Source organism: Peromyscus leucopus, chromosome 12, assembly GCF_004664715.2.
Source record: "Peromyscus leucopus breed LL Stock chromosome 12, UCI_PerLeu_2.1, whole genome shotgun sequence".
NCBI classification, from domain to species: Eukaryota; Metazoa; Chordata; class Mammalia; order Rodentia; family Cricetidae; genus Peromyscus; species Peromyscus leucopus.
The window spans coordinates 27,558,061-27,576,251 of record NC_051073.1 but is presented as its reverse complement, the minus strand read 5'-3'; the positions used below and the strand labels follow the sequence as shown (position 1 = coordinate 27,576,251).

General features: G+C 37.2%; 1 protein-coding gene across 1 annotated transcript in view; it reads left to right on the top strand.

Moving 5' to 3' along the window:
- The window catches only part of Gbe1 (1,4-alpha-glucan branching enzyme 1), a 253,228-nt gene that overhangs the window by 43,545 nt on the left and 191,492 nt on the right, over positions 1 to 18,191 (top strand). The window contains exon 2 of the mRNA XM_028876721.2: positions 13,340 to 13,509. Coding sequence (XP_028732554.1) covers positions 13,340 to 13,509 — 170 coding nt within the window. The remainder of the gene's footprint in view (positions 1 to 13,339; positions 13,510 to 18,191) is intronic.

Genomic DNA, 18,191 nt, shown 5'->3' with positions numbered 1-18,191 from the left:
CTTTCTTTGGGTGCTGGGAACTGAACCAGCATTGTTTGCAAAAGTAGTTAGAACTCTTAAACTCTGAGCCATCTTTCTATCCCACAGTCAGGACTTTTATCACAGTTCTTTGAACAACTTTTTGTTAAAGTAGGCTTTAACCTTTAAACTTTAAAAATTTAAAAATAATATAGCTCTTTCTCTAATGTATTTCATGCTCCTATTCTTGCATGCTTATACTAGAAAAATGGGAAATAGATATAAAGATAAAGGAAAACATATTATTACAGCCCACTTATGTCCTGTCATGAAATTTTTGGATGACTTTGTTATCCATTACTATGTATCCATATCTAAACACACAATAAACAGCCTTTGGAATTTAATTCACCTTTCATGTTGTAGTATAAGTGAACCTTGTATATTACTAAATATAGATAAAAAACTTCCTGATATTTCATGTAGGAATGTTACATACATATTCAGTAAAATCATATCTGTGCTATGCATGGACAGTGCTCAGTAATTAGAAGTTATTATGCAGAAGTATTAATTCTAGTAGCTAAATTTTCCCATAAGAACTTTGAGCATTATTAAAAATGATTTGAAATTGAGATGAATTAATCACTGTTACAAGTCATTATGAAAACGACTATATTTTAAGATTCTTTAACATAAATTTCAAGAGATTTTTTTTTTTTTTTTATTTTCTGTTGCTGCCAGTAATTTTCTGAGGGATCTTGGTCAAAGAAGTTAACTTTTTTTAATCCCTAGGTTCCTCTTTAATTTCAGTAAATCAGAATTTATTCCCATACAGCAGGGAGAATTAAATGATAGTGCTTGTATCTCATTCAGCATCTTGCTGAATGCCTAGTAAATGTTCACTAAAGATAGCAACTCTCCGTGAAGTGCCTTCCGATTAATACATTTTGTCCTCTTTCAAGCATCCTATAATGAAACATACGGAGAGAACCTTTTGTTTGTACTTAGTACCTTAATGAATTTTGTACAAAAGAGTGAGAATATAAAATTGAAACCAAAGAGACAAAAGACCCTTGGCTTTAGGACACATATGTCTGTTTGTGCTGGTTAGTTTCTGTCAACTTGATAGCAAACCTCCATGTTCCTTGGAAGGAGAATTTCAACTTCATAATTGCCCTCAATAAGTTGGTCTGTGGCATGTTATTGGGGCATTTTCTTGATTGCTGATTGATGTAGGAGGGTCTTGGGCAGATGGTTCTGGGTTGTATAAGAAAGTAAGCTGACCATGTCATGGAGTCAGTGAGCAGCATTCTTCCATGGTCTTCAGTTCCTACTTCCAGGTTCCTGTCTTTTGCTATTGCCATGGCTTCCCTGGATGATGGACTGTATCATCTAAGATGACTAATCCTTTATTCCTCTGGTTTGTTCTTTGTCATGGTGTTTATTGTTGCAGCAGATAGCATTTTAGATCAATAAGAAATTTATAACATTGAATGATTGTACCATTTTGGAAGTTCGGCCTTAGCTTTTTGTGAACCTAGCCATGGGTAAGGTTGATCTTGAGCAATCATAGTCTATGGGAATTCTAACAGTATTAACTATTAGTATTAGTCTGAGGTTTGCCCAGCATACTTTGGGAACACAAAGGTAGAAAACTTTGCCTATGAGTAACAGGTATTCTTGGTGTATTTATAATAACTCATTGACCTTGAAAAGACTACTGAATCTAATCATGGCTTTAGTAAGAAGTAAATGTGGTACTAATTAAATGCTATTTAAGACTGAATTTTCTTTCATATCTGTTTCTAGCATATGGTCTTTTTTTATAGTAGTTAATTTGTTGTAGGGATTCTTGATAATATGCTAATAAAATTTATAAGTGTTATTGCATATCTACATTGTATTATACAACTGTAGAAGAATATTTCCTACAGCATTGCAATACCTATTCTCAACTCCAGTTTGGGCATAAATTAAAAACATTTCTCCCAAGTATATACTTTGGGAGAAATAATAAGCCATGACATACAGGTCACTGTACCTACCACCCTGTACCTGTGCTTTCAAGGCTATTACATTTGGACTGTATTAGGTCATTAGCTGTATAAAGAAATTTATGGAGGTGTGTATGCAAGACACATGGATTGACAGTATAATATGATTTTTATAGATATGGAGGTAAAGCTTGAAATTTTATGTCTTAAAAGAAATCTTGCCAGTATATTGGGGAGTGAATGACTGTGAAAGTTGTTCAATATTTATGGTTTTGCTGCAGACAGAATATTGAAACCTTCATCTCCTATTGTAAAGGGAAAGAACTGGTAGAATTTTTGATAGACCTTTGATATTTCATCACTGTTTTTTTCTAAAAGATGTTTTTCCCCCATTGGATATATAATATATATGTGTCAAAATATATCTGCTTGGTATTTTTGATTTGTATTATAATAATAGAGTGTGTTTCTGCCATTATCAAAGTGAAAATTGATACCCTTTTACTATTTCTGATATACTATTTCTAATATAAAAACCAAACAAACAAAAATAAAGCTCAAGCCCATGGCTACCTGGCTGTAGCTTCTTAATTTCTTGAGTTTGATTAGGTAGGTATACATTAACGTTTTGATCTTAAGTGAAAAAAGTTAGTGGTTGTTGGTTTTTAATCTTTTGAACAATTAGGGTTTTGTCGACTACCAAAACAGTACTCAAGCTATTTGTCAAACTTTTACAAAAACTACAGATTCCCCTTTTTACACCTTAATTCTGGCTTATTATAGCACACCCCCTCCCCAATATAAAGTTCATAGGCAACTAAAGTCATTGCCAGTGTGGCAACCATGATTTGTAACCTTTTTTTTTTTTTTTAAATTAAGCATAGTTGATAGTACATGTTCATGTTTTTCACGTGCATTTTATGATGATTTTATTTTTGATCATATATATATCATTCTTATAGCAGATTTTTTTCTTCAAACATTCAACTTATTCAAATATTTAAATAGTAATGAATATTTTGTTACAGAAGTTTAAGTAAATCAGGAAGCCATAAATTGTAAAACTTGATATTATAAAGATTATAAAGTACAGGTATACTAGAGGCAAAATCCCATCTTGAATTCCAGCTTCACCATCCTACTAGTTTCATGGGCATGGCTAAAACTACTTACCTTCCTTAGTTTCCCAGAGTGCAGAGAGAATGATAGCAATGCCTTTCCTATCATGATTCATTGTGAAGCTTAATAAATTGAGAAACAAAAAACCTGTCTAAAACAAACAAACAAACAAACGTTTCTGCTTTTGTCTTCTTGGATGAGTATAATTTTTTTTTTTTTTATATAGTGCTTGAGTCTATTGGTCCAGTTAAATTCACCATAAAACCAAGCTTTTAGCGGGGTTATGGGAGCTCCGAATTATTTCTCACCATGTTGGATGGCCATGCACTCTAAGGGGCATCACAGACTTTGGTATGCTGGGTAAAGGACCCAGGACTTCTGTCTCAGTGCATACAGCTGGTGTTCCCATGTGACTGCAGAGCAAAGAAACATGAACACAGGAGAGCACTCTGCTATTTGAGCCAAGACTGTTGAAACATGAAGTCAGAATGCTTTGTAGAAATCAGCAGCCTAAGACTGTGTTAGCTCGTGTTTCAGATTACACAAGAGAAAATAAACTGAAAGGTCAGTCGAACAGTTACAGCTCTGCCCTTTTCCATGGTAATCAGCAGAGCATGTAGCAGAGACGTGAACAGGAGCGTGACTCGAAAGAGGGCCTGGGAAAGCGGCTGGCGGCTTCGCTTGTGACAATTTCTGGTGCTTCCAGGACTGACCAGATGGGCCATCTCACAGGGTTTACCTTCAGTAATTCTGATTTATTGCACTCAGAGGATTTTTTTTTTTCCTAGTTAGGCAATCATGTTTTCACTTTGCCAGAAGACCCCCAGAATTTTAATATTAACCATTAATCATACCTTAGTAAACTGCAAGGGCAATACATTATTAATTTGCTCACAACCACGAGACAAGGCACAGTGATTAAAATTAATTTCTTCCTACATTTCGTTAACTTATTATAATTAATTAATCTGTTAAGAAGTCAAAATATGTTTACATTAATGGCTATATAGTAGGTGTTTCCCCGTGTTTCCTCGACTGTGTAGCATTTCCAGTCAAAAAGTAGAATTCTAGCAATACATGTTCGATAATTAAAAAGAAATGAGTTCTCTATGGCTTTTTAAGTACTATCATCAAGTTTACCATATTGAGTAATTGTAAATTTACGAATATTTCAGTACAAAGGGGAGATTTTAGACCTGAGAGGATTTCAGCAGTGGTCTCTAGCCTTTGCTCATGTGTGGCTCAGTGCCAGAATTAGGAAAGAGTATTTAACAAACAGCGACCGTTATTTACTGACAGGACACGATTGTAGGTAAGAACAACTCTACTTTTTAAAGGACAGCAATTTTCAGTGGAATTCCTTTTCCTTCCTCCCGAAAATTTTAAATAATTTTTGCAAGAGCATCATTTTTCTCTGTTATTATAGAGACCATTTTTAAAAATAACTTCGTATGCTGAAAAATTTTTTTATTTACATAGCATTTGTTTCACAATCTCAGGAAGCTAGAAGTTAACTCTTTGTTGTGGTCTCATGATTTGTATTGTGTGTGTGTGTGTGTGTGTGTGTGTGTGTGTGTGTGTGTGTGTGTGTGTTTGGAGGGGGGTGGATATTGGATGCCCATGTACCATAGGCATATGCTTGAGTGCTACAGAACAGAACATGTGGAGGTCAGAGGTCAACTTCGGGGATCAGTTCTCTTCTGCCACTCTGTGGGGTACTGGAATCAAACTCAGAGCCCAGTTTGGTCAGTGAGCACCTTTGTTCACTGAGCCATCCATTGCCCCTGAATAAGAATTGTGAAAGGTTATGTTTTGGAATATAGCATTGTGGTTGGGAGTTTTTCTCTTTTCACTCCCAAATAAATACACGTGATCTTTATGAATGCCAGGCCTCAGCTTGGCTTGTTTCCTGCCAGCTTTTCTTAACTTAAATTATCTCATCTACCTTTTGCCTCTGGATTTTTTCCTTTTCTTACTTCTGTATATCTTATTTTCACTCTTACTCTGTGGGTGGCTGGGTGGCTAGGTGGTAGGGTGGCTGGCCCCAACATCCTTTTCTCCTTGTTCTCTTGTTCTTTCCTCTCTTCCTCCCAGATTTCTCCTTCTATCTAGTCTTTGCCTGCCAGCATTGCCTATACTTTCTCCTGCTCTACTATTGGCTGTTCAGCTCTTTATTAGACCACCACGTGTTTTTGACAGGCAAAGTAACACAGCTTCACAGAGTTAAACAAATGCAACATAAAGGAGTGCAACACATCTTTGCATCATTAAACAAATGTTCCCCAGCATAAACAAATGTAACACATCTTAAAAAAAATTCTACAACATAACATTGTCTTGTAATTGAATTAATGTTTAGGTGACTACACTGTATATTAAAGTGAATAAACATTAGGAAAGTTCCAGAAATTGAAAAGGAATGTTAAAAAATTCATGCATTTATCTCAAGTAGTGGCCTTTAAAAACAAGGAATAGTGTTTGAAAATAAAACATATTGGTATGGTTTGGCTATTGAATAGCCTTGTAAAGGTCATATGGACAGATAGAATGTGCAGCCTTGTGAGTAGTACATTCCTTGTGAGCATGCCTTTACAATTGTGGGATTCTGTTATCTCCCACAATTTGAGATATACCCATTTTGTTCATGTGCTCTACCACAGTATGGCAGTCTCATCAGAGGATGAACAAAGAGTGCTGTTTGACCTTAGACTTGAAGCTTTTCCCTGTACAGAAAATTATTTGTTTTTAATTTAGTTGAAAGTATTTTTTTTGACAATTTATACTTGTAAACAATGTTTTATGATGGTATTTATCCCCCGTCACTCTCTCTTATTCTCCTTCCACTTCTAGTGCCTCCCCCCTTTAAATCACAACTGTTCTCCTTCCTATTTCTCATTTTCATTTTTGTCTGTGCAGCTCTTGTACAGGGAACTAGGCCAGCTATGTGCTCATGATTGCAGCAGTGACGCCATAACCCGAAGGCAGCGTTTTGTGGTGCTGCTCTCCATCTTGTCTTTTACAGTTTTTCGCCTGCTCCCCTGTGATGCTCCCTGGCTTTGTGGGGTGTGATCCAGATAGTCCATGTAAGGCTCTAGACTGTTTCTCTTTATAAAGTTAGTTGCCTCAGGTATTTTTGTTGCAGTAACATAAATCTGACTAATGCAAACATGTACCACCACGTCTAAGTTTAAATTACTTTTAACGATCAGTTTTGTATAACAGAAGAATAACAGGGCTTTCATTATTTTCTTTTTAATAAAGACCTTATTAATTGATCCGTATTAGCAAAAACCACCCTTTCAATTATTACCATTAAAATATTTCTCTGCTAATTGTGGTGGTGTATATCCCAGTAACTCAAGCATTGGGGAGATGCAGTATTGGAATTTTGTTTCTTTGTTGTTGTTAAATAATTGCTTTGGATTGAGGGACACAAAATACTCATTTTAAAGTCTTATTTGCCTAACCATTATTTGGCAACCTCAATATGTGAATACTTCTGTGTATTGTGGATATTTTCACTGTAAGAAAAAAGTTTCTGCTAAACATCTGTGTTCGTTATTTTTGTGTTGCTGTGAGAAGACACCATGACCTAGGCAAATTATAGAATAAAGAGTTATGTTGGGCTTACAGTTTCAAAGGTTTAGAGACCATGATGGCATGATGGCAGAGCAGTGAGTGCAGGTGCCAGGCAGCTGGAGCAAGCAGGAGGAAGAGACATCGCTGGGAGGTTCTAGAAAGAGACCTTAGAAGCCTCAAAGCCTGCTCCTAAGACACATTTATTCTAACAAGGTCACACCTCTTAATCCTTCCCAAACAATTCCACCAACGTGGGTCCAAGTATTCAAACATATGAGCCTATGAATGCCCTTTTCATTCAAAGCAGCACAACACCCAATATCCTTATCTACTTAATGATAGATTCAAAGCTCCTTCCTCTTCTAACAGCCCAGACTTTCCTGCCCTTCTCTTCAGTCTCTATCCTTTACCTATTAGAAATCTTTCTTGAGCCTTTACCTTTTTGTGCTTCTTGCCTGGATAGTTAATTTCCTCTCAGAAGCAGAAAAGAGAATAAAATCTCACAGTCTGAGCTACTTAGGAAGGAACTTCTCCCTAGGGTTGCTTGTATTTTTTATCGCACTCATAAGTACTTGAGAATGGGTTCTACATCAGAGACATTTTCAGTTAAGGTATGAACCATTTTTCTACTACATAACTGTGGTATTCACAACTGTCTTTCATTGGATCTTGACTACTGACATAGGATCTAGGTCATCTTCTGGAAAAACAAATGTTTTAACCACTCCGTTTTTTTTCCTCACATTTTTAATCCCCTTTACTTTCTTATGGTAGCCTCCTATTGATTTAATTAATTCAATTATTTTTTTAAAACTCAGATTTCCCAAAAGCTGTATATTACAGTCAATATGGAATACTGGGTTCATGTCTCAGAGACCTTTGGAATTTGGGAGGAAGACATAAATGTTCCCTAGTAAACATGTGCATTAAAGTTTAAACAAGTGTTACAAATAAAAGCGAATTGCTCCATTTTAAAAACAGTGATGCACACTGCCATTTCCATTTGGAGAAAAGCTACAGGCAGTACCTACTGAGTACTTGCTGGCTACTGTGGGAAGGATCCCACTGTGCCTTCATTGATCCCCCTGACCTATGAGGTTTCTCAGCATTGAACAGGGGGCAGGGAGTGAAGAGAAAAGAACTTAAGTGGCTTCTTCAAGGTCACATACAGAGGCTAAAAAAATAATCCCGGGCTGTTTATTTCTAGAGTTGAAGCTGTTGTTATCTCGTGCTGTTACTCCTAATTGTAAGATAAATAGCCTTAGGAGTTCAACATAGACCCTGTCTTCTTAAGGACAGGTGATTTTAGTTTGAGATTTTATTGAAGGTAGCTCTTGGGGCCAATAACGATAACCTCCTTATTGGTTTTATTTTCCTGACCTTGATAACTTTTGTATTTATGTGCCTCTATTTTCCCTTTATATATATAAAAAACGGTTAATTAATGTAGATTGCCTCTGATAGTATTTACAATATTTTTTCATGTCTGTTCAAAATGCTTGATTCAGTATTAACATCATAATACAGTTTTGGTTACCAAAAATTTGACCTACTTTTTAAGTATCCTCTAAGTTCGTAGAAAAAATACTAAGAGAGATGACTGTAGCCGGAGAGGGCACAGGCATGATGAGCTTGCCTTGCCCCTGGGCATTTTCTTTTTTCTGAGCCATAGTGATTTCAAAGTGGAATGTGTATTCCTGCACTAGAAGCTACGGGGCTGACCTTGAGGGAAGTCAAGATATTTAGTGGAAGTAATAGAGTGCTATAATCCTGTTTCCCTCGAAACCTTACCAAATGAAACACAGCAACATCATCTTAGCAAAACTTGTAAGAATTTTTTTTTTTTAAATGCTGAACTCTAAGAATGTGTTTTTAATGCTTCATTTGTATGGCAACAAAATTATGTTTATTTAACCTCTGGAAATTTATGCCGTTTAAAGCTAAGTATTTTTCTTTATATTATGATCATTTTTATTTTTAATTTTTTGCCCTCAATCCTGATTTCCTTTGTTTAGTTGTTCCACATTGTTTATTCATTTTATTGTATGACTATTACTTAATGGCAGTTTCTCTGAATTAGAATTTCCTTAAAAAAAGAATTGGATCTTAAAAGAGTCCCAGTGAAATAAAATACATTCAAATAAGTGGATCAGACTAGATGTGTAACCTGCTTTGTGTACCTAGGTCATTATTTTAAGCATTTTGAAACTATTATCACTGTTAGTTGATAGGAAACTCTGTTTTTTTTTTTTTGACCTTGAGTAAAGTACCTGATTGGGTAAAGCATGCTAGACAACAGAGCTGAAGATGCAGCTGTGAAGTGGAGGCTGTGGTCGCAGTGGGGCTGGAATTGGAGGCCGTGGTCGTAGTGGGGCCTAGGGGATCCATCGCAATGCGGCTTCTGTTTTTGTGTTGCTTCCAACCTTCCTGGGCCAACCTCAGTCGCGTTCTTTTATCGCCCTGTGTTTCTGACGTGTGTTCAGTGCCTCGTGTGCACAGCACCCGCCCTGCTTTACCAAGAACCCGGCCTGGCTCTCTGGATGCGCACTGCCGTGAATCTGGGGTCCCCTTGGTCATTACCCCTTTTCGGCACATTTGTTTGACCGCATTCTTCCCAGAGGCCCTCTTGCCATTTACTACTAGGATGTTTTGTAATTTCATTCAACTAGCTTCCCATTGTAAACCAGGTAGATCATTTCCCATGGTTTGGTTATAAACAGTGCCATAATTTCATACATAGGTACTTTTACTTCTTGTGGGATATGTCTAAAGAATACATTTCTAAAACAGGAGTTACTCGCATAAAGCTGTTTTGAAATTTTAATAATAGATGGCAGATTATTCTTTTGTATTCTAACAAAGAACTTTGAAAATTCCCCCCCCCCCCCCCCCCCCCCCCCCCCCCCCCCCCCCCCCCCCCCGCTGCCACCCCAACTGCATCCTGTGCACACTGGCTGGCCTTCTGCTAGGGATTGGAACTGAAGGCTCAGATTTGGACCTTCTTGGCTTTATTTATTTTCATTTCCTGTGACTTGTTTCTGTTTTTAACGCTTACAATTTTGATCTTGTTAGAAAGGATTGTGGTGTTAAGGATGGCATTTCAGTGTCAGGCTTCCAGTTGTAGTGTATTACTAGGCTTGCCTTCTTTCCCTGATAACTTGTAATTCATTAGTCTCTATATCTGATCTCAGCCCATGACTATTTCAGAATTCCAGGTTAGTTCCACAGCTCTATTTCACATGGTTTCAGTTCTGTACATTTTATAAACATAGTTTTGCATACCTAGTGAAATTCCTATGGATATTATATAAGAATATCTAGCAGATTTAATATAAAAATCATAAGAGTCATGGAAAACTAATTTCTTAAAGTATTAACTCACATTTTACGAAAGAAAAGAGAGCAAAGTAGGGAAAAATGAGAGAAGAAACCTTGCAGAGGAAAAACAAACAACACCCAGAAAGCCAGCTTCCCTCTCTTCAAAATCGCTAATACTTCAAAAGAATGTCATTCTTGTTAGTTTTCTATGCTTGTCTATTGGTAGAAGGATGCAGAAAAAAACCCCATAAAACATGAGTGAAATGAGTATGACACATTTAATGTTAACTCACTTTCCCTATTTTAAGGAATGAAGTTAAAATAAAAAATACATTGCTAATATTTTATTTTTCAATTTTTTTTTCCCGTCAGTTGAGGCCCTCTATTTTGTAATGGCAATTCTTGTTCCAGAGTTTATCTGTGGTGTAGCTACGGCGCACAACCCCTCACTCTTTTCTTTTCTTTTTTTTTTTTTTCTGAACCAGTGATTTTAGTGAGGCTTTGCTTCTCTTAGTAATACAGATGAAGGGTTACTTATAGGAGCACTAGCTACCTATAGATACCAAGAGAGGAGTGAGAGCTTCTATGCCCCTCTTCTCTAAGCAATCATTAAATGTGTACAGATCTTCAGCCCCTCATAAAGCCCTCCCCCTTTTATGACAGAATGTTGATAGGTCCAATCCTGAGCCAGTCTTGTGTGCATAATCACAGTTGCTGTGAGTTCATGAGTCTAAAAGCCTTTTCAAGCTGGGAAGATAGTCTCCCTTCCTCTGGAGCTTATGTTCTCTCTACTCCCTCCCTTGTGATTGTTCCCTGAGCCTTGGGAAGTACTGAGTGGGGGAGGTGAGGCCAAGAGGGGTGGTGGTGTTAGAGATGTCCAATTTAGGGCTGACATTCAACAGTCGCTTATTCTCAGCACTTTGACCGGTTATGTGTCCCTGAAGTAATTACTGCTGACTTTGAGAGAAGAAACTTCTGGAACTTAAGCTCACAGCAGCACTAACCTCTGGGCATAACCCTAAGTTACTTAGACAAGCCGACATCAGTAACCACAGACTTTTAACTCACAGTAGCAGGTGTGAATTCCCGCCTGTGGAGCAGGCCTGGAATCCAATCAGGAAATAGTGGGTTGCCACTTTTGCACCAGCAGGCTCATCCTGCCTGGTCGGTTGGTTATTAGCATGCAGGGCCTGCAGGTCAGTAAGACCTTGATGACTTTTCTCATCATCAGCCTGATTAGCACCTTCCCCTTAGACATGGCCAGCAGAGAGAACGCTTCCAGCCCAGTTCTGGCTTGATTTCTACATGTCTCGCAATTAGAATCTTCAGCCCGAGGTTCTTACCTTCTGGTTCTGATGGGCAACCAGGAGCAATTGCAATAGCCTGTGTCTGGCTCTGCTGTTTTTGAGCCTGAGGTAAGGCAGAGAAAATATGATGGTAGTAAGACTGTGGGATGGAGGAGCTGTTCATTTCCTGGCTGTCCGGAAGCCAAGAGGCCTGGTGCAAGATATAGCTCCGAAGGACGCTCCCCACCCACCAACTCAGTGAGTCCCTTCCTCTAGCTGTGCACCACCTGATAAAAGTTCTCAGAATGGCGCCGCCAGCTGGGGATCAAGGCTTGAACAGATGATCCCGTGAGGAACATTTCATGTTCAAAGCGCAGCATACGGCATACTCTTTTGTTCATATATGAGTTTAATTATTTAAGAAAATATGTCTTTTCATTATACTTTATCTTGTTCTTCAGAGTCACCACCTCTTTTCTTTTGGCTTATTTTCTCTCTATTTTGGATGCTTATTTTTAATCTATTCAATATTTTGTTCATTTGCTAACTTTAATTACTAATAACTTGTTGATTATATAATTACTTGTAATTTTTAGTTATTCTAATTCATCAGTTATTTACTATAATGTCTCTTTTTTCCCCTTTTTATATTTATTCTGTGTGTGTGTGTGTGTGTGTGTGTGTGTGTGTGTGTGTACAGGACTTAAAACATATATATATCCTCTGTCATGTAGTTTCCAGGGATCAAATTCAGGTCAGTTGGTTTGATAGCAAGCACCAGTACTCACCCAGTCACGTGTCTCGACTTCTTTCTTTAGTTCTTCAGTTACATTTAAATTCTCATTGTGTTATCTGTTATATGGTACTGTAGTTTACATTTGTTGGGTTCATTTTTAAGTTCAATTAGTGTATAGTATGAAATGTATATATATAGGTTCATGTCTGTTTAACTAAGTTCACCTGTTTTGGTTCTTGTTAGCTTCCTAGATTTTATATGTGTATTTTCATCTAGATTCATACCATCTTTCTGGGAATTTCGTTTCTTCGCCCCCTAGATTTACAGGAGATGCTATAGAGAGATACTTTTTATGTGAAAGATGTGTGTGTTGGCTAGTTTTATGTCAACTGACACAAGCTGGAGTCATCAGAGAGGAAGGAGTCTCAGTTGAGAAAATGCCATTATAAGATGGGCTGTAGGCAAGTTTATAGGACCTTTCCTTAATTAATGATTGAAATTGGGAAGGTCTTAGCCCATTGTATGTGGGGCCTCCCTGGGTTTGTGGTCTTGGGTCTTGGGCAAGCAATATGAAGCAAGCTCGTAAGAAGCACTCCTTCAGAGTATCACCTTCTGCCTCCAGGTTCCTGCTCTGTTTGAATTCCTGCCTGACTTCCTTCAACGATGAACAGTGATTTGGAAGCCAAATAAACCCTTTCCTCCCCAAGTTGCTCTGGTGATGGTGTTTCATCACAACAGTAGTAACCCTAAGACATGATAAACTGCTTCACAGTTTTGTACTTTAGTTTGACTAGTTTGTTTCTCCAAGTCTGCTTCAGAAATAAGGATTAACTAATGAAATAAGTATTTATTTATTTATTTATGAACATAACAATAATGATCCTGGAATCCTGGGGAAATGGAGGAGGGTCAGGAGCAGCAATATGCTTGCTGTTCCCTTCTCTGCTTGGGAATCTTCAGTTTTATTCTATGCTTACTGGCTTTTGTGATATGACATGATATGTGTTTTTTCCATGATCAGATGATTTAGGGTAAGGATAGACAAATTACAGCCTACCAGTCAAATTTGACTTGCTGCCTCCGTTTTTTTGTAAATATATGGTTATTGGAAACAATCAAGCCTCTCATTGACATATTATATGTGGCCCCTTTCTTGCTTCAGAGGCATGGTTGAGTAGCTGTGACAAAGAGACCAGATGGCTGGCAAAGCCTCTGCCCTCTTGCAGGAAAATTTGGTAAAACTTTGCTGTAGAGTTAACTTTTTTTTTTTTGGCTGATTTGACTATGACTTTCTTTTTTGGAAGACAAAATTTCTAACTTCTTTTTTTATTGTCCTTTTTTCAAAGGTATAAGAAGTTTACCCAGGTTTTGAGTGACATTGGCAAGAGTGAAGGTGGTATTGATAAGTTTTCCAGAGGCTATGAGTCATTTGGCGTCCACAGATGTGCCGACGGTGGTATCTACTGCAAAGAATGGGCCCCAGGAGCAGAAGGAGTTTTCCTTACTGGAGACTTCAGTGAGTATTTTGAAAGCATTGAAGATATTAATATTTTATTTCTCTGTCATGCAGACTTAATTTGCATGTTTATTACAGTAATATTAATGACTCAAATAGTTATCTGACTTTTCAGCTAGTGTCATAGAATTCACTAAATATTTTACTCCTGTGGTCTAGTTGCTTCTGCTCTCATGTGATACACTTATTCATTAATCTTTACTTTCTGGAATACCAGGCACAAGAAATAACAGGCTGTTGGAAAATAGTGGTAGAAAGAGTGCTGGCAATTTACCCAACATTGCTGCCATGTTCTGATAAAAAGGAGGAACAATATTGCTGAACATCTTGGCGGAGATAGTCTCATGAGCCTTTGCAGGTGACTGGCTAGTATCGCATTTCTTGGTTGTTTGCAGCCTTGTTCTGCAAACATTTGATTGTGGTAGCTCACTTACAGTTCAGAGGTTCAGCCTGTTATCATCATGGTGAGGAGTTGCTATGAAGAGCAACTTCTATTGCTATGAAGAGACCCCATGACCATGGTGAGGAGCATGGCAGTGTGCAGGCAGACATGGTGCTGGCTACATGTTCATCAGAAGGCAGCAGGAAATGGACTGTGACACTGAGTGAAGCTTAAGCAAAACAGGCCTCAAAGCCTGCCCCCACAGTGACACACTATCTTCAACAAGGCTACAGCTACTTCAACAAGGCCACACCTCCCAATATTGCTGTTCTCTATGAGGTAATGGGGGCCAATTACATTCAAAGTACCACAGGTGGTTATGTGACTGCATGTATTAATCAAACTATACAGAACTGTATGTCAAAAGTTGAATTTTCTTCATGTAAGTCATACCTTAATAAGTTGACCAAAGCCAAAGGTGGTCATGAAGGCCCCCTGGACCTATGAGACTTGGGTCTGGAAATCTGACTGGGTCGAAGAAAGGATAGACACACAGATACATTACACAGAAAAGCTGGGGTGGGTTAATTATGCACACTCTGATGGAGTAGTGTCAGCTACAGCAGCAACTGGAAATTTCAGCGTGTTTGTTCTGTACAACACAAGGGCAGGGGTTAGCTAGTTTGGGTCAGAGGCCTCTGTGGGGGCGGGGGCAGTCTCAGGCTGCAGTCATACAGGAGGAGGAAGCTGCATTTGCTAAGTTTTACACACATTGGTCTATTGTTGGTAAGCACCTATACTTGTATTCATTGCCCGCACTCACGCTCAGCCCAGAGGAAGTCTTAGCCAATTCCTTTAAGTCTTATCCATGTGTGGAAGGCCTGGTCATTTTCACATGGGTCTGAGGCTTTCATTCTTGACATGATGGACGAATTTCAAACAATATACAGTCAATCAGGACCTCATTAGCTCAAGATTTTATTGACTCCTTACAGCATGCCCTTAACTCCAGCATTTAGGAGACAGAGGTAGGCAGTTCTTTATGAGTTTGAGGTCAACTATGGGCTACATGGTGAGTTCCAGATGAGGGCTATATAATGAGACCTTGTCTTGAAAAAAAAAAAGTAGAATTTAACAGAAGTTTCAGGTTTTATCTAAGGCAGTACTGTCCAAGAAAAATGAAATTCATCCCTCTTACATAATTCAAGAATTTTAGTAGTAATGTGAAGTACAAGAACATTTTAATGAGTTTTTTATAATATTTTATTTAGCCCAATATATAAAGGTATTATGAAATTACCATACATTGATTTCAAAACTTATTAACAGAAACTTTTTTCTCCTTTTGTACATGTCATTGAAATCTGGTTATGGCAAATTTGATCAGAGATACTGATTTTTCATAAGAAATACTTAGCACGCATTTTGATTTAACAAAATCGTCAGTTTAAAAGTAGACTCACAGACCCGGAATTTTTTCAACTTAGTGAAAATTTTCTTACTAACTGACTTGAATAACAGTTTTAAATATTAAATTTAATAAAGTAATGAAATTAATGAAAATGAAATTAATGTAAATTTCAGTTTCTCAGAAGCATTAATTAACCTCATTTCAAATTCTCAATAGCCATATTAGGTACTAGATCTCTTATTAACATTTAATTTATAATCCCCAACACTCAATTTTATTGTTTCTTTTTATTTCCTTTTATTACACTGTGAATATTCATTGAGACTATATTGATAGAGAGTATTCATATTAAAGGTATCTTTTCCCCATTTATTTATCTTGTATGTCTGTTGGTATGTGTGTGCCCTACCATGTTTGTGAAGGTTAGAAGGTATCTTGCAGGAGTCGATTCTCTCTTTCTGCCATATGGGATTGAACTCAGGTCCGACGTCTTGGTGACAAGCTCCCTTACCTACTGTACCATCTTACTGTCCCTCAAGATAAATTTTTATATAACACTCCCACTCCCAAAAGTAATATAAGAATGTCAACCAAAACGATACTGATATTTTATTCCCTGGCATGTTCATGAATAGAGTAGGTTATATACATAGAAAAATATAGGTAAGAAACTATGAAGTGTACATTCTCAAGCTATAGTTATTGCAAAAATGTTGATTTACTAAAATTACCAGTGGTGTTTAAATAATTAGATTTAAAATTTTTAAGTAATGTATCTAAGTTTAATACTTAACTATGAAAAGTCATACAATGATTTAAAGAGTTTTGTTAAGTGAAATTAAAATGATATGGTCCATATTTTAAAAAATGCATTTATTGTGTGTGTGTGTGTGTGTGTGTGTGTGTGTGTGTATGTGTGCTTGTGTCACACACTGAGTTGTGCATGTGAATGTCATAGGATGAGCTGTAGGAATCCATTCTTTTCTTACATCATGTGAGTTCCAGGAATCTAACTCAGGTTTTCAGGCTTGGCTGCAGGCACCTTGCTCAATAAAAGTCTTATTTTAATGTAAAGAAGTCCTCTGCTAACTTTCTCCTTTTGCATTGAATTGATTTTTAAAATCCCTCCTTTTGTGAAAGTGCATTACCTAATTTTAATGCTTTCCATATCCTGGAGATAGCATTTACCCACATGATTTTTGATCAACTAGAATTTATTTAATGGTTAAGGTGATGAGGGTCATCAGATTTAGTCAAAGAGCTTCTTTTTATTTAAGTGTACAGTAGGCTATTAATGCAAATAAAATTAGGATTAAAATCAGTCAAGATTAAACAATATTTTAGAGATATTAAAATATCAAATCAGTTAATTTTTAGTTAATGGGGGAGGACAAATTCTCTTTATGCCTATTATTCCAGGGGTCTCATCTCAGGGTCTCTATGTGTGGGATGTCACTAAAGAGCTTTTCCTTTACCCAGCAGCGGTTACTCTGGAGCTGGGCACAGTAGTACAAACCTGTTATTCTCTGAAGCTGGATGTTGTCGTCCATATCTGTGATTCCAGCAGGGAGACAATGGGCAGTTGGTGGCTTTTCCAGATTCCTCAGTGAGACTGTCTGAAAACAACAAAATGAAATGAAAATGAAGACAGACAAACAGCAGCAGCAAAAAGACTTTAATCCGGATGTAGTTCAGTCGAGGCTGGCTTGGCTCCGCACTGGAGTCTCCACACTGGAGTCTCAGGATGCTATCTCCTGCCATGGAAAAGCAGAGCTTTTAGAAGGCAGAGTACAGACAATAAATGTGTGAAGGAGTCATGCATTTAAAAGAATATTTATTTCAGTGAGTGTGTGGGTATCAAGGGAACACGAGTCCAAAGCACAAAATTTGTTGTTGATGATTCTCTGGCTCAAAACACATCCTTAAAACCATTACCTGATCATACCCCTCCCCGAACATAGAAGATTGTTTTGTTTTGCCTTTTTAATAAATTTTATCTTTTTTTGTAATCCCTCCTCAGACTAGTTGAACAAGAAGTTACATTTTTTTTCTTTTCAGGTTTTTTCAAGTCCAAGATTATTAGAAAATCTTATTCTAAGTCTTCGAATATCTAGGTTTGTGCTAACCTGAAAGAAAAATAATAGCTGTAAATCAGCTCACAAATTATGCCCGATTTTAAATTTGGAAACCAAATAAAATGTTGTTCTTGATGGCTTTGTTAATGAAGATAAAATGCTTTTTAAAAGGAATTTAGCTATATATGACTTCATTTTTTTTTTTTTTTCTTTTTTGGTTTTTCGAGACAGGGTTTCTCTGTGTAGTTTTGGAGCCTGTCCTGTATCTTGCTCTGTAGACCAGGCTGGCCTCGAACTCACAGAGATCTGCCTGTCTCTGCCTCCCGAGTACTGGGATTAAAGGTGTGTGCAACCACCACCTGGCATGGCTTCATTCTTAACTAGCTGATAAATGGAGTCAGCAGCCAACTCATCTAGTTCTGTGGAATTAACCTCTTACCACGTACTGATGGTTTTACATTTCTATGTGTTTCACTTCATCATGCAGCAAGAATTTGACTTGAAAATATTACTTCTTTACCCATTTTTCAGGAGTAACAAAAACAAACCAACATGATTTTTCTTATGCTTTCACTGTAGTAATTAAAGAATACTTTTATGCTGATTTCATTCTGAAACTTCATAGGTAATAGAGAGTCAGTTTTTAAAAATCTGCAACAAAAAATTGTACATCTGTTAAGTGCTAAATTATTATATTCAGTTGACAAAAAATGCCAATTTATTTTTTTCTAAGTTGTTAGCTATTTAGTTGTAATAGTTTTTAAAATTCAAATTTTAATTAAAAATGTCTATACTTAAAAACAAAACAAAACAA